The 16,796-nt window shown below is 40.3% G+C and overlaps 2 protein-coding genes and 1 long non-coding RNA gene across 3 annotated transcripts in view; 1 reads left to right on the top strand and 2 right to left on the bottom strand.

The window, feature by feature from the left end:
- The window catches only part of LOC135345045 (uncharacterized), a 34,839-nt gene extending 24,872 nt beyond the window's left edge, over positions 1 to 9,967 (top strand). The window contains exons 14-16 of the mRNA XM_064542380.1: positions 9,048 to 9,231; positions 9,387 to 9,588; positions 9,706 to 9,967. Coding sequence (XP_064398450.1) covers positions 9,048 to 9,231; positions 9,387 to 9,588; positions 9,706 to 9,869 — 550 coding nt within the window. The 3' untranslated portion in view covers positions 9,870 to 9,967. The remainder of the gene's footprint in view (positions 1 to 9,047; positions 9,232 to 9,386; positions 9,589 to 9,705) is intronic.
- Positions 9,968 to 9,994: 27 nt separating this feature from the next.
- On the bottom strand, positions 9,995 to 12,490 carry LOC135345046 (glycine N-acyltransferase-like). The gene is made up of 5 exons (XM_064542382.1): positions 12,136 to 12,490; positions 11,817 to 11,933; positions 11,663 to 11,765; positions 11,336 to 11,462; positions 9,995 to 10,606 (listed from the first exon to the last, which is right to left on the bottom strand). The coding sequence occupies exons 1-5, from the start codon at positions 12,430 to 12,432 to the stop codon at positions 10,198 to 10,200; spliced, it is 1,053 nt and encodes a 350-aa protein (XP_064398452.1). The 5' UTR covers positions 12,433 to 12,490; the 3' UTR covers positions 9,995 to 10,197.
- A 2,146-nt stretch (positions 12,491 to 14,636) lies between these two features.
- LOC135344901 (uncharacterized) lies at positions 14,637 to 15,794 on the bottom strand. The gene is made up of 2 exons (XR_010397580.1): positions 15,386 to 15,794; positions 14,637 to 14,910 (listed from the first exon to the last, which is right to left on the bottom strand). It is a non-coding gene; the product is annotated as an uncharacterized LOC135344901 (long non-coding RNA).
- Between the last annotated feature and the right edge of the window lie 1,002 nt (positions 15,795 to 16,796).

Here is a 16,796-nt window from a genome sequence, read left to right as displayed (position 1 = left end):
TGCGTTCACCAAGTGTACCCCTAGTTGCTTAGGGGTGTGAGTTCTGCAATTGAGGGTGATGCGTTCACCGAGTGCCATGCCAGCAGGCTTATGTATTGGAGGTGATGCGTTCACCGAGTGCTTAAGGTGATCCGTTCACCAAGTGTACCCCTAGTTGCTTAGGGGTGTGAGTTATGCAATTGAGGGTGATGCGTTCACCGAGTGCCATGCCAGCAGGCCGGACAGGGTTGCTTATGTATTGGAGGTGATGCGTTCACCAAGTGTACCCCTAGTTGCTTAGGGGTGTGAGTTATGCAATTGAGGGTGATGCGTTCACCGAGTGCCATGCCAGCAGGCCCTAGAGCTTTGTGCCCGCGGCTTGCAAAATACTACTTATTAACCATAATACCTTAGCCAGAGTGCTACTAAATAGAGTGATGCATTCACCAGGTGTCTGTGCTCACCCTAGTGATAATGCAGATGATGTATGCCAGCCACTTGTATAGTATGGTGATCATAACTATGGTGCCACATTCTATAGCATGGTGTCACATTTTACACTACTGAATTTTTCCTAGCATGGGCAGTGCCATTGGGGGTGGGTGAATGGAGATGGGTGGGTGAATAGTGAGTCGGCTACTCCTAAACCCACTAAGCACGACATCCTGCAAATTTCACATTCACACGCACCCCACGGAGTGATCTAGAAAAAAGGGGGACCTAACCTATTTATAATTATGCTGACCTGTGCTGGGAGCATGCGAGGAGGGTGGCACCTCGGAGCTTGAGGTCGACAGAGCAGTCCGTACGGTGGCGTCCACTGTTGCCGAGACTCCGGCCATGGCTGTCGACATCGCCCTGTTGACGGTCGCGTCGATGACTTGTTGGAGAATACGAGCCCGAGTGGCGAGTTGAGCTGAGGTGCTTCCCGGTGGCGTCGGCGGGGTGGTTGAGCCATCAGGGATCGAGGTTGGAGGGATCGAGGTTGGAGGCACAGGGTCCATGGTAGTGAGTATAGTAGATCGGTGAAACAGCAAAGACAGCAGTCCAAATTTTATATTGCTCAGCCAATCTCACCATGAGGCAGTGCTTACTAGTCATGCGCCGGAGTGATAAGGCCCAGCACGAGATAATGTTTGCTAGGAGGCGTGTGTGGTGTGGAGGCTACGCTCCGCCCCATTAACTCCGTTTAACTTCCTTAAACTCCATCATGGGGAATGAGCGCGCATGCGCATTACATCCACAGGAATAATTAAAGGGTGTGTCCAAAGAGATCAATTTCACAAATGGCTACTGCTAGCTAGCTGTTTTAACAGATATTTTCTGAGTCTTGTAGCTAACAAAAAGCTAGCGCTTTAGTGCAAGGCTAACTCATATGTTGAATAGAAAGTTTGTGCGAACAGATGATGCTATGAAAGATTCTGAAGAGACTGCAACAGCCTTCAATGTGAGTCAAACTAGCCATAACTCGAGAAAGAAGCTTTAGTTTGCTAATCCACGAATCAAAATCCAAGAGAACGTGGCTAGAAGCCTATAGAAGCTGTTAGTTTTCGTCGCATTGCAACCGTTGAGCAGTTACTGCTGGAATACACACCACACAAACACACACACACACACACACACACACACACACACAGTCAGCTTTACCGTATCCCTCCTGCGGCTACGCCTCGAGGCATAATGAATAGCAGTATGGTTGAGGTGTCACCTCAAACTCATGTAATCGATATAATAATACAGTATGGTTGAGGTGTCACCTCAAACTCATGTAATCGATATAATAATACTAACTGCACATTTTTAGGAGCGTTGTTTCGCCAAGTGGATCTATATACGAGTTTTAATAAATATTTTTATTGTTTGACAAAACCTAGTCTCATGAATCAGCCGCACCTTTGGTGTCAGTCTGAGCACTCTTTACGTGAAGTCATTTCACAATGGAATGTATTACGTCACTGTACAAGCTAACAAAACCATAAAAATGCAACCACATCCGCTATCTCTGCTCAGCCACATCACTGCTTGCTGCTCAACCGCATGTAAAGTTTCACTATTTGCTGCCTCCTATTCAAGTCACCTGATGCTTGTGAGCAATCTCATTGGTCACGTTGGAAATCCGACGTGGCCCATGAATTCATGTAAAGAGTGCTCAGACGGACACCAAAGGTGCGGCTGATTCATGAGACTATATAGACAAAACCATGATATGGGTGGCTGATGCCAATTGCTTGGAGGATTTATTTTTTGCTATATAAGCATCAAAAAAAATCTGAAAAGGACGGTGAGCAGACGTGCACTTTTGGCCAATCACTCGATCGTTTACTACAGACATATAGTACAATGCATGCAGCTACAAATTATTGTTGGCTAGAATTACTCACTTTATGAGGCTTTGTCATCCTTTGAAGTGGTCACTTATTTTTCTCCTATACTAAAATATGTTTTACACACTGTTTTCTGGGATTCTGAGTGAGTGACGTCACAGTATATATATGTCCTTTACTGCAGACATGCATAGTACAATGCATGCAGCTACACATTATTGTTGGCTATAGTAATTTCAATATAAGAATGGCTTAATACTCACTTGATGAGGTTTTGTCATCTTTGAAGTGGAAGGATTTTTCAACCACCTATTTTTCTATTATAAAATATGTTTTACACACTGATTTCTTGGATTCTGAGGAGTGACTGACATGAGTGTCTGAATCACAGTATATATGTCGTTTACTGCATGCAGACATACAGTACAATGCATGCAGCTACAAATTATTGTTGGATAGTAATGGCTTATTATTCACTTGATGAGATTTGGTCATCCTTTGAAGTGGAAGGATTTTTAAACCACCTATTAATAATGTTTTACACACTGGATTCTGAGTGAGTGACTGGCATGAGTGTCTGAGACATACTACAATGCATGCAGCTACAAATTGTTGCGGATAGTAATGGCTTATTATTCACTTAATGAGGTTTCAAAATTATTTGGTCATCCTTAGGATTTTTCAACCCCACCTATTTTCTATTATAAAATATGTTTTACACACTGGATTCTGAGGAGTGACTGACATGAGTGTCTGAGTCACAGTATGTTCACTGCAGACATAGTACAATGCATGAAGTTGCAAATTATTTTTGGATAGTAATGGCTTATTGAGTTTTCAAATGGTCATCCTTTGAAGTGGAAGGATTTTTCAACCACTTATTTTTCTATTATAAAATATGTTTTACACACTGGATTCTGAGGAGTGATTGACATGAGTGTCTGAGTCACAGTATATGTTTACTGCAGACAGAGTACAATGCATGCAGCTACAAATTATTGTTGGATAGTAATGGCTTATTATTCACTTGATGAGGTTTCAAATGGTCATCCTTTGAAGAAGTGGAAGGATTTTTCAACTTCCTATTTTTCTATTATAAAATATGTTTTACACACTGATTTCTTGGATTCTGAGGAGTGACTGACATGAGTGTCTGATGCATGAGTGTCTGATGCATGCAATGCATGCAGCTACAAATTATTGTTGGATAGTAATGGCTTATTATTCACTTGATGAGGTTTCAAATGGTCATCCTTTGAAGAAGTGGAAGGATTTTTCAACTTCCTATTTTTCTATTATAAAATATGTTTTACACACTGATTTCTTGGATTCTGAGGAGTTGGAGTGTCTGAGTCACAGTATATATGTCGTACAATGCATGCAGCTACAAATTATTGTTGGATAGTAATGGCTTATTATTCACTTGATGAGGTTTTGGTCATCCTTTGAAGAAGTGGAAGGATTTTTCAACTTCCTATTATAAAATATGTTTTACACACTGATTTCTTGGATTTTGAGGAGTGACTGACATCAGTGTCTGAGTCACAGTATATATGTCGTTTACTGCAGATTGATGAGGTTTTGGTCATCCTTTGAAGAAGTGGAAGGATTTTTCAACTTCCTATTATAAAATATGTTTTACACATGCACTGATTTCTTGGATTTTGAGGAGTGACTGACATGAGTGTCTGAGTCACAGTATATATGTCGTTTACTGCAGATTGATGAGGTTTTGGTCATCCTTTGAAGAAGTGGAAGGATTTTTCAACTTCCTATTATAAAATATGTTTTACACATGCACTGATTTCTTAGATTCTGAGGAGTGACTGACATGAGTGTCTGAGTCACAGTATATATATCGTTTACTGCAGACATAGTACAATGCGTGCAGCTACAAATTATTGTTGGATAGTAATGGCTCATTTTTGATGAGGTTTCAAATGGTCATCCTTTGAAGAAGTGGATCAACTTCCTATTATAAAATATGTTTTACACACTGATTTCTTGGATTCTGAGGAGTGACTGACATGAGTGTCTGAGTCACAGTATATATATCGTTTACTGCAGACATTTTACAATGCGTGCAGCTACAAATTATTGTTGGATAGTAATGGCTTATATTCACTAACTTGAAGGTTTGGTCATCCTTTGAAGTGGAAGGATTTTTCAACCACCTATTTTTCTATTATAAAATTTGTTTTACACACTGATTTCTTGGATTCTGAGGAGTGACTGACATGAGTGTCTGAGTCACAGTATATATGTCGTTTACTGCATGCATGCAGACATAGTACAATGCATGCAGCTACAAATTATTGTTGGATAGTAATATGGGTTATTACTCACTCGATGAGGTTTGGGCGAAGTGGAAGGATTTTTCAACCACCTATTTTTCTATTGTTTTACACACTGATTTCTTGGATTCTGAGTGAGTGACTGACATGAGTGTCTGAGTCACAGTATATATGTCGTTTACTGCATGCTGACATATAGTACAATGCATGCAGCTACAAATTATTGTTAGATAGTAATGGCTTATTATTCACTTGATGAGGTTTTGGTCATCCTTTGAAGAAGTGGAAGGATTTTTCAACTTCCTATTATAAAATATGTTTTACACATGCACTGATTTCTTGGATTTTGAGGAGTGACTGACATGAGTGTCTAAGTCACAGTATATATGTCGTACTGCAGATTGATGAGGTTTTGGTCATCTTTTGAAGAAGTGGAAGGATTTTTCAACTTCCTATTATAAAATATGTTTTACACATGCACTGATTTCTTGGATTCTGAGGAGTGACTGACATGAGTGTCTGAGTCACAGTATATATGTCGTTTACTGCAGACATATATAGTACAATGCATGCAGCTACAAATTATTGTTGGATAGTAATGGCTCATTTTTGTGAGGTTTCAAATGGTCATCCTTTGAAGAAGTGGATCAACTTCCTATTATAAAATATGTTTTACACACTGATTTCTTGGATTCTGAGGAGTGACTGACATGAGTGTCTGAGTCACAGTATATATGTCGTTTACTGCAGATTGATGAGGTTTTGGTCATCCTTTGAAGAAGTGGAAGGATTTTTCAACTTCCTATTATAAAATATGTTTTACACATGCACTGATTTCTTGGATTCTGAGGAGTGACTGACATGAGTGTCTGAGTCTCAGTATATATATGTCGTTTACTGCAGACATAGTACAATGCATGCAGCTACAAATTATTGTTGGATAGTAATGGCTTATTATTCACTTGATGAGGTTTGGTCATCCTTATTTGAAGTGGAAGGATTTTTCAACCCACCTATTTTTCTATTCTAAACTATGTTTTACACACTGATTTCTTGGATTCTGAGTGACTGACATGAGTGTCTGAGTCACAGTATATATATGTCGTTTACTGCAGACATAGTACAATGCATGCAGCTACATATTATTGTTGGATAGTAATGGGTTATTAATCGCCCACGCATGGTGTACTGTTCAACACAGGCTGGTGCAGCAAATACAGCATTTAGCTATCTCGCAGATGCTGTCTTCATACGCTGCAACTCTGGGATCTAAAGCGATATAAAGAGAAAATAGCAGTGATTGGTGGTCTAGATCCATTTTCAGCAGCCCTTGGAAAGCCAGTAGATCATGTTCCACCATGGACTAGAGGAAAGTGATATCGTCTCTTACTTGATCCTGCAGACTATAGTTTCATCAATTCAAGCATACAATCAATTTGTTTGTGGATGGGTCAAAGATTGTCATACCTGGACAGTGTGTGGAACGTACCTCCCGGTTGGCCGTATATATACGTGTAAGTGCATAGATAATGAGATACTGATTATGACACTGATGAAGTAATATGCAATGCTTGAATCCACTTGCTCTTGTAGCTTGCATATAGGTACATATGGACAGTAAACAAATCTTTTCTATATTATAGGTTCGACATTCTCAGCGCTTTAAACGATATACTCCTTTTGCATTTTGGATCATACTTGATTTGACAGGTGCTGTGTCTTGTGCTCACTGTAATTATATGGCTGGCCTTGGAGAGGTTTGTACACTTAATTAAAGCGGCAGTACTGTTTTATCTGGAAGCCATAACAACACTAACTATAATCCTATAATTGATTGAGTATGGTATAATAAGAATTGAAAAGGTACAACAGAATCACAAACATTATTAAGAGCACAACATTTTCTAACAATCCTGTCAATTTCCTCACGAGTTCTTTTAACTATAAAATGAATGGGTAGTGTACTTTGTAAAATAGAATACGTTTGTCGAACATTTCCTATGACACGTTTAACATGTATTCGAACATTAGCGATCGCCCTTTCTTCTATTTCGGTTGCTGATAATTGACTTTTGCTGGAATATGTAATCTAGCCATGCATTAGTCCAACTGAATCCGCAATGTTAAATCCTCGATCTGCTAAAACAACATCTTCAGGCAGTAAATTGTCGAGAATGCCACAATGCTCAGTGAGATAACTTGTCACTTGTATACGACCACCCCAAGTTTCAAAGACATACGAAACATACCCCTGTGGTGTAATTCCCAATAAAACTTGTATGAAGTGCTCGCTCGTTAACATCAGCAACAGCATCAGATACTTCGGTAGTAAGCTGCTGCTCCTCTCCCATCTTGAGACATCAGCACTCATTTGCTTCTCATGGCCAAGGTGTATAAGGAAGGCAGCCAGTCAGGATTGTTCTTATCAAAAAGATAGGCGGGCTTCCCAGAAATGAAATGTCTTGAACAAATTCGATCGTTTACCAATAATTATGATGAGACCTTCTCGTGAAATGGCAGCCAGAAATCCGTTTCTCCTCTTTTTACTGGGCTCATTCTTAACAGCACTCCTGCCATTTATTATAGCAGGAATTCTATAGAAGGATACTCTTATCTCGCCCAGAGCGCTTCGAGCAGCCTATCACTACACACAAAACAGTTAAACCATGACTGTGATTATAGTATCTACGGTATGGTGAGCCCCACCCTTCTTTTTGGCTGCGATGCTATGAATATCTGTAAACTAACATGGCTGACAGGGCATTTTTCACATGACTGTGACGTCACATGAAATAGCTCTATAGTAATTTCGATGTAGGAACGGCTTTTTATACTTTATGAGGTTTTATCATCATTCTTTTGAAGTTTTCAACCACCTAATAATTATGATTTACACACTGATTTCTGGGATTCTGAGTGAGTGACTGGCATGAGTGTCTGAGTCACAGTATAGAACCCAATTTCAACACTATACTTACTATCGTGCATAATTATTTTAATAGTGTATTACATAACAGCCAGCTGTAAGTAGTTTTCGTCATTTATAAAGTTTTTGAGAAAAGGATAAAAGTGTTTTTTTGCTACGAATCCTCTTTTTTTCTTTTTAAAGTTACTTCCCAGCATTATTCTTTCTACTCAGAAAAGGATATAATGTGTCATATACATTGCAGATGATGTCTTGAGGAAACACAACTTTCTTATTTCGAGCGAGTTACCCGGGCAAAAAGCGGATGGTTTTCAAGGCCTCTGCATGTGTATAACTATTGTGAAATGATCACGTGCACTATTTTCGTTCCTCTTTCGTACCACACAATTATATCTGGTTGTCGTCTCGATGAGGTGATCAAATCACACAGAGTCTCATTTGGGAAATTTCAGCATTTTTACTCACCATCTACAATCTTTATTTACTTAGATTCTATAATTTTTCAAAACACATGTTGGTCCATTTTAGGCTATGTTAGATTCAGAAATCACTAGGTCCACTTCTGTAAGGGTCCTCACTGCGTGTCCACATGAGGATCTCACGCATCTGATGGACATTATTGCTGATCTTAGGAGGGAGAATGACAATCGACAGCGTATATCCAGCACATGGTCTTATTGTATGGGTTGTCCCACTTTGATGCGTAATGATGCCAGTCTTTTGTAGAATGCATTGGCTTCATTTCCTAGCCCTCCTGTGGCGGAGACTACCAGGGGTGTAAAGCTGGTATGTTTCATGTCTCTAATTCTCTGTTCGTATGCTCGCTTCTTTATTCTCTCATGCTTTCGGTGTGCAGAGGAGAGTTGCATAAAGGGATTGAATACTACACCACACCTCTCAGTCAATCCAGCGTGTGCAAAATTCACACGTAGTAAAGTTAAGTGGGTGTGATCAATCCACTTGAAATACTGCAATCTGATTGGAGCCGATGGAATTCCACCAGCAGAACAAAACTGTAGATAAGCTTGGTCCCGTCCTCCTTCCGTACAACGGTTAAGGGCGGCGACACCCGTCTAAGCTTTCTGGGGCCCCAAAGAAATTCCTGCACCCTTGAACTACATCTTTTAACCATTCACTAATACATCGTCGCATTTTTATTATACATGTAGTGTATCCATGGACAAATTTTTGTAGACTTTTCTTCATTTATTTCACCCCATTATAATTACCTTTAGTGTGTAATTCATGTTTTGTCTAATTGTTTTTTGTCAATTTTATGGCTAACTATTATCTGCCTATATCCAGTGCATTTATAATTAACGATCTGCATAGATTAATTGCATAAATTTTTTTACGCACTGAAAAGACTGCAATGGCATTCCAAGTAAGCCGATTGAAGATTTATCATCGAGCAGCTGTTGCAGTCTATCTCGCTCCGCATGCACACACAAATTAAGCTAATGTGTATACGTGTATTTACTTCATGCATGCCTGTATATTATTGGTTTGACTAAATGCACACAGCATCAGTGCTGCTATAGCCATGGGAGTGATGTCTTACGATGAGATGATGAGCAAGTGTGTGCTGCTCACAATGAGCCAGGCATGGCAGTTGGGTAGGGCAGTGCTGAGGGCCAGGGCCACTCACACCAATGTCGTCCAGGCTGTAGTGGAGATGCAACATGGACTGATTCTGATTGTCGGAAAGGTGTGTGGTCTAGCCAAATTGTTGCTGAGTTTTCTTACCATGGACTTGAGTTTTGCTTCGTCCAGCCATTGTAGAATTAATAACCAATGCCTGCCATGTAATCTCCCTCTGGTGTGAATATATAAATAACTATTCACAAACATTGTCTCATACAGGTGATTAGTGTTCAGCGAGCAACAAAGAACGGCTTCAGTATATTAGAGACAGTTGTTGAGGGTCTGGATGGCTACTCTGGTCACCAACTGAGGGTGCTTGCCAAGAACGAGAACTACATTGTTCAGAAAATACACAATGGTGCCCTTCAAGAGGTCCTTGCCTGCACACCTGACCTCATCTCCATAATTGACTCAAACACAGGTTCGTAAAATGATTGTGAATATCAACTTTATATTGCAAATCTTTTTTACAAATGTGGGATTATAGTTTGCGTAACTCAATTCCTGATTAATGCGTGCACTCACTATCACTCCGCAGGTGATGCTGTCACTACTGAACTGGTACGATATGGTCTTCGAGTAGGTGTGGTTGTCTTGCCAGCTAACCACATGCTCAAGACTGAGCAAGCTCTGAAGTTTGTGGGACCGGCTGCCTTTGGCTTTGATATCCCCTACCAAGAACCCAAGCCTTTCCCAGTATAGGGTAGATCAGACTGTATATATACCTACCTGTCAATTCTGCACATCAGCTGTACATGTAGATGTAACTGTCTGACTATAATTATAATATTATGCATTTATTTTCTTAACGTAAGAATAAGGGAAAGTTAAGATGTATAATTATTATGATATTTAGAACAATGGTGGTACAAAACTGAGTATAATTTAAAAGTTACTACTGACTTGTGCTGAGTGCACAACGATCAGCCATGTGACCCAGAACAAAATATTAATGTAGGCATTTTGTGCAATAAAAAATACAGCATGCATGTACAGTGTATACATACAATATAAGCGTTACATGACTCAATTAAAGCTTACATGTGACAAGACACTTAACTCTTGATTCTGACTCACTAAGCCCCATATTCGCCATAATCTTTCTAGTGGCAGTGCTATCCGTGATTGACCAAGTCATAAAACCTCTCGATTCCATAACTTTGCTCATCTCTAGTGAAAGAAGTGTCCCAAAGTGTTTATCTCGATACTCCTTCAAAGTGTGTAAACCACCTGCGCGTCCAAATGGATACTGCACTATCCATGCAACAGGGCTGTCCATGTTATCATTAGAGTAGATTGCTCTGTTTTCAAAGCTAGAAATGAGACTCTTGTAGTAGGAGTTCACTCTAGGCCAGTCTTGGAACTTCCACAGATGTTTAGTAACCAGGGATGTATGTTTTCCGTAAAGATGTCCAAAAGTGAAACCGTCAGGACATGGTCTGCATAAAATTAGTGGTCATGTATTGGCAACAGAAATGTGGCATAGGCCTATAATTATTATACTGAACTGCATATAATTATGCACTCAGGCCAGGAGGATTATATACATGTAGCATGCTGCAGAGCAGGTCTTTTTGATAATAAGTTGGAGGACATTAATTTGATACTAGACATACCGGTATACCGGCGGTATACATGCATGTTACATAATTTTATAAACAGATAACGAAAGAGAGGGTTGGAAAAACATAGTGCATAATTATGCATGCCTTTGATCTCATCTGTGTTTCGCTTTTTGGAAGCGATTCGGATATAGTCTCAGCTGCTCGAATATTCTACTCTAGCTACCAATCGACCATAATTATTCGGGGGTATCAACTGTTTATAAAATAATGCTGTTATTAGGGAGATTTTTTGGAGATAAGCCACTGCCTTTACACGTCTAGATGTCAACACATGGACTGGTAATATATAACTATACTAGAGAACTGAAGTGCAAACCCTCGACGTTAGTGTAAGCCTCTACAGCCTCGCGTGTACATGGGCCAACGTGCAGATTCAAGCTTCTTAGCTTTAGCTCAGTTTTATTCGACAACTTTGTGCTAGAAACACAGCCTTGATTCAACTGCGGGGAAACATGCACGGATTGTGCCGGGGAAACACAGATTGTGCTATGAGGGTGCTTCCGTTTTCAATCCCTTTCTTTCTTATCATAATATAAAACTCACATTGGTGTTAATTTTTTAGGGAAGCCATAAGCAACCACGGATTCTTCACAACTACTCAACACTCTGCTGCCAGTTGATGGATCAAACAGGTTCTCCTCCAAATACTCACTTAGCTCACTCTCAATATCTGGGGTGGGAATTATTAAAGCACAGCTCTTTTTGGCATGATACAAAATGCTGTCTGTCATCCCTATGCACACTGTAGTCTATATCGTCAGCATACAGGCAAATACCTGAGAAAAGCCTATTCTCAGGTACATAGGTACAGCTCTATATAATACTACACATGACCAAACAATAATGCATGGCAATGTTTTCCAGTCTCACGAAAAATTTGTTGCCTTTTTCCCCATGAGATAACATTGCTCAATTGCAAAAGTTTAAGCATTTCCTCTCCAGACCCTCGTGAATAGCAGAGCAGATCAGCAACCTATAAATATTCACCACTAAGATACTAGATGCAGGGTATAATATACTGTACCTCAGACACTCTTGGGTAGATCACCTCACAGACCATAGTGTTAAACGATGGCCAACTATCAGTGTGAAGCTTGCACACCACCCGACCCTCAAGTACATTCTTTAACAAACCAATTGCCTGGAAATGATAGATGTATGCTATATACACTTTTCAGTGATCACAGGCCATCATGATAAATGGGTAAGAGATTAAAGAAACGAGAGTATGCCTCACTGAGTCTAGATCTCATGCATACTATTAACTAGACCTAGATCTATAACTGTTGTAGTAAAATGAAACCATCACACTTTTTGGTACACCATTACTGTTTATTCCTTACACTTAAAGATCGGGGGATTTCATCTTGTAGATCAGTAATAATCCGCTTAATGTCATTTCTGTCCACCTTTATTTCTGTTCTATTGGGTGCAAAAGACTTCCATCTTTGCTCGCCTTTACTGAGGGAATCCCTGTTAGTTTCTTTTCCTCCGCTTATTGATAGACTTAAATTCAGTGGGTAATCTCGCCTTATCTGAGGAGGTTCAGTTTGAGATTTGAAATCACGGCGTGACACAGTCTTGAGTGGAGCTCGACTGTACAACTGCTTCCAGCGACTTAGTGTCAGGACTGATTGCATAATTATAATTATACGTAATTAATAGCTAGTCAGAAAAATAATGATAATGGAATAGTTGGTTGGCTTTTATAATGATAACATTAGAAGCCCCAATAATGATAACATTAGAAGCCCCAAGTTGTGAAATGAACTCGTTAGAGTATATCCTGCATGCATGGACATGAATGTAATTCCAAGGATATCCTGAATCTTTCCTCGTATACAAGTTTTGTATTAAATAACAAGGTCAAGTAACCACCATTATACCACAGGAGCTATATGATCGATGTAGCTATCTAGTGCATACCAAGGGCAGTTTTATGTGTTCCTGAGGGCGGAGTACATACTAATACATCCTGGTACAAACATCACGTTGTCAAGGTGTAAGGGGGTAATAAAAGTCATACAGTCCCCTCCGTTATTGTTATATGGTCGCGTAGCCTCGAGGCATGATTTGGTAAGGAGCACTGGCCTTTTCTCAGGGTTCTCTGCGTTCTCTTGTTCTCTTTTTTTCTCCGCGTTCCCTTGTTCTCAACATTTTCCTGTTCTCGTCGTTCTCCTGTTCTCCACACTCTCTTGTTCTCTGGAGAACGTAGATAATGCTGAGAACAAAACAACTGGAAGAACAAAAAAAAAACTGCGGATAACCTTACAGGACAACTCTGAGAACAAGAGAACGCGGATAATCCTGAGAACAGGAAAACGCAAGGAATAAGAAACGCAGAAAACGCTGAGTACAAGAAAACAAGAGTCATAATTATGTTTGCGTTCTTATAAAGCGAAGTTTCTCCAACTAGCATGGTTTTGTCCTAGTTTTAGATGTTGTACTTTTGTTACCCTTGTAGGTTTCATTATCTTGCTCTGCTATTTTTGTTCATCACGGCACCATGGTATTGTTCCAAACAGGACACACTGTTCCAAGCCTAATCTGTCCAGGGGTGTGCAAATAGTAGCAAGGCCCTACTTTTTGTTTCAGCTTGTGCTCTAGTCATGCATAATTATTATGCACTTTATTGAACTGCAGAGCAGGCCTATAGCGATAGGTTTTCAATCAAGTAATGTACCAACAAGTGGCATATACGGCCGGTACGGCACCGGATGTAATTGTGGAAGGGGAGGGGTGCAAAGGAAAAGTAACAAAAATTAGGGCGTTTCCACATCCGGTGCACATCCGCCGTGCCGTATAATCCTATAATTATCATTGCATGTGATCAGACATCAAAGGATCGTACTAGCTGTGTAAAGACAGTATGCCTGGGCACAAAATAATATTGAGGCGTTCGAGGCGGTGGGAGTGAGTCCGGGAGGGGGATATTTTCCCTTCTGCCCTGCGAGGCAAAATTTGACATTTATTGAACAAGTGTAATTGCTAATTAGCTTGCATTGCTGGAGTGCATTGAAAGCACAGCCATAGTGAAGATCTCCAGGCAGTAACTATGATGTGTGTGTGTGTGGGGGGGGGGGGTAATAATTATACTGAGTGCCAGCTATATAAATGCAAATGGGTGGATTACCTATACATGTACTTTGCAGGGGGGTCCAATTTTAATTTTGCTCAGAAATAGAGATAGATGTGTGCGCTACCTCGAAACAAGGGATCGAACCACACCGAACACCTGTGGCTCATGATATCGAGGCTATTACTACTAGTCACTAGACTGCTTTTGAACAAAATTTGGCAGACACCCAATTAGTGACCTTGATTACTGTAATTGATGTAATTACAGCGCCAGGGGCGGATCCAGGAAAAACAAAAGGGGGGGGCTAGCTAGAAAGGGGCGAAGCCGCCCAGGCCAGCTGGGCAGCCTCGCCGGAGGCGAATTTTTTTGCAAGATTTGACCTTTGAACTTTCATATTATGAGTAGAATACGTTGACCTCTGCACTTACTTTTAATACTATGGTGATACCATAGATAGTAGAGGGAAGGGATTGGAAACACAGGGATTTCACGCGGCCCATGCGTGTCGCACCGGAAATAGACAGGAAGTTAATTTAATTGGGGCCAAAAGAGAGTGAACAGCTAGCTGTCTCTGGCCCACTGTAGCTACTAGCTACTACATACATAGATCTGAACTAGTTTCTTTGGTTGCTGTACATCAGAAAGAGACTTTTCTCTGTTGCATTGAAGAATTACACATCCTATTATAAATACCTTAACAAACCTTCAAAGAACAAGACATGCGCACCCACAAAAAAAAGTATAGTACTAGGCGCTAGGCACAGCTCATGACCATAATTATAGAATGCATACTTATATTTCTTAACATTATGATACACACAATCACAAAGGATGCATGGAGAAATGATGATGTTTACAAACATAAAACATAATTTTTGTAAGTCTGACGACATTTAGGTAGTGGTGTATTTCCGTCATCTGGTCACTACACAGCTTTTGCACGACCAATCGTAATGAATAACAGTGTCCCTTCCCTCTGTCATTGGCATGCCAAACTTTTCCAAAGGGTCTTGGCAGATCCTCAGATGTTCTGAGTACCCTGGGAAAGCAATTTACGGGTAAGTTTGAATTAGCATATTTCCAAAACTATACAGGTTAGCAAGGAAAAACTTTTCTCAAGGCACATCGGGATCATTAGGCAATATGTAGACCTGAACAATAGTGATGTACAATGTATTGTTAACCAGCAACTCCCCCGCAAACAAACGTACTTACGAATTCTTCTTTTCACACTTTTATGTTAATATTAAAAAATAAACAGCCTAATTCTCAACTTAGCTATGCCTAAGGCATATTTCAATGCTTCCTCTACACTGTGATCACTCTCAAGCAACCATGGCTACTTCCTAGCTCAAGATATCCCCCCACAAAGTTTCATACCTTCAAATTCCCAGCTAAATAGGTGTAAAATAGTGCTACATGGACCTCTGATGATCAAATAAATTAGGTAAATGATGTAAACCATACATTTACTATGGATAATGTACATACATACTAGCTCTGCCAGTGCTTACTGGAGTTTTCTTCAGTTTCTTCTCTTTTGTCTTTGCAGCTGTCTCGCAATCAATCGCAATCAATACTTGCGGAATGCAACACGCATGGTGTCAGAATTCTCTAGGGAAATACATTGGTCACCTGAGATGTTTCCAATCCCTCCCCTCTACTATCTATGGTGATACTGTACTGATCAGATGTACGTACGTACGTACAGCTATAGCTAGCTAGCTAGCTAGGTACGTCCAGCTAGCTACCCTAGATCCTTTATACTCCTAGTAGCTGTTGTCTAGCATCTCTCAAGTGATTTCAAGTGAGTCTACAGATGCATAATTGGTGGCAAAATTGTTGTAGAGTCAGACTACAACACATGGTAGTTTTTTCAAAAGGGGGGGGCTTCAGCCCCTCAAAATCACCCCTGGATCCGCCCCTGAGCGCCAGAAAAATTTTCTGAGTGGCGCATCTTTTAGACTATGCATTCAGCCCAGCTGGCGCCTAAATTATGGTGGGACTTATGTTCTATACAGCTAGCTGAATGACTCGTGAACAACATTCATTGACTGTAGCTATGGGCTAGACAACTGTTTAGAAGTGTGAAGGGTCAAAAGATGGCATTGCGCACAGTGCACGTGTAAAGTCTCAATTCATGAATTTTATAATGACTTGTGCATAGATCTACGTAGCCTCGATTCCAGGCCGCTCTTCCTCGAATCAATTGCCACAACCGATTACGGGAATCGATTGTAGAGTGGTCGATTCCGATTGTCTATTGCCTTCCCAGCAATCAATGTTTGGAATTGATTGCCACCATCAATTGTAGAGGGATCGATCGTCACCAACCATCGATCGTAGGATGCAGATCTATGTACGTATAGATCTATACCTTGGTTGATATGACACTATTATTGTTGATTAAACGATTGCAAAGATAATAAAATGATATCGATGTAAATTGTACAGGCATGTGCTATGAACAACTTTGTAGGGGCAATCGACTCCAATAATTTATTCCTATGATCGATTACCACATCGATTCCTCTGACAATCGATGGTGGTAATCGATCCCTGTAATCAATTATGGGAATCGTTTCATTGATGACAATCGATGGTGGCAATCGATTGCAGGAATCGATTCCTCTATGACAGCTGGGAAGGCAACCGACAATCGGAATCGAACTCTACAATTGATTCCTACAATCGATTCCAATAATCGATGGTGGCAATCCATTCCTGCAATCGATTCCTCTATGGCAATCGATGGTGTGAATCGATTCCAATGATCGATTACTTTAAAGGAAATCAATAATCGCCATCAACAATCGGAATCAAACTCTAGTATTGTCCACTATGGCATTCCATACACTAGTAGGCGGATTTTGAAGTTCGAGCGCTGGAGCATTTGTCTGTCCCCTTTGCAAATGAGCCACTGAG

This window comes from Halichondria panicea, chromosome 12 (genome assembly GCF_963675165.1).
Source record: "Halichondria panicea chromosome 12, odHalPani1.1, whole genome shotgun sequence".
Taxonomy (NCBI): domain Eukaryota; kingdom Metazoa; phylum Porifera; class Demospongiae; order Suberitida; family Halichondriidae; genus Halichondria; species Halichondria panicea.
The sequence above is the reverse complement of the archived record's forward strand: the minus strand, read 5'-3'. Positions and strand labels throughout refer to the sequence as shown.

Coding starts and splice junctions, on each gene's coding strand:
- LOC135345046 (XM_064542382.1), bottom strand. CDS start 12,432: ATGCAATCAGTCCTGACACTAAGTCGCTGGAAGCAGTTGTACAGTCGA. Junction 11,934..12,135: donor AAATCCCCCGATCTTTAAGT/GTAAGGAATAAA, acceptor TATCATTTCCAG/GCAATTGGTTTGTTAAAGAA. Junction 10,607..11,335: donor CCTAAAAAATTAACACCAAT/GTGAGTTTTATA, acceptor AATTTTATGCAG/ACCATGTCCTGACGGTTTCA.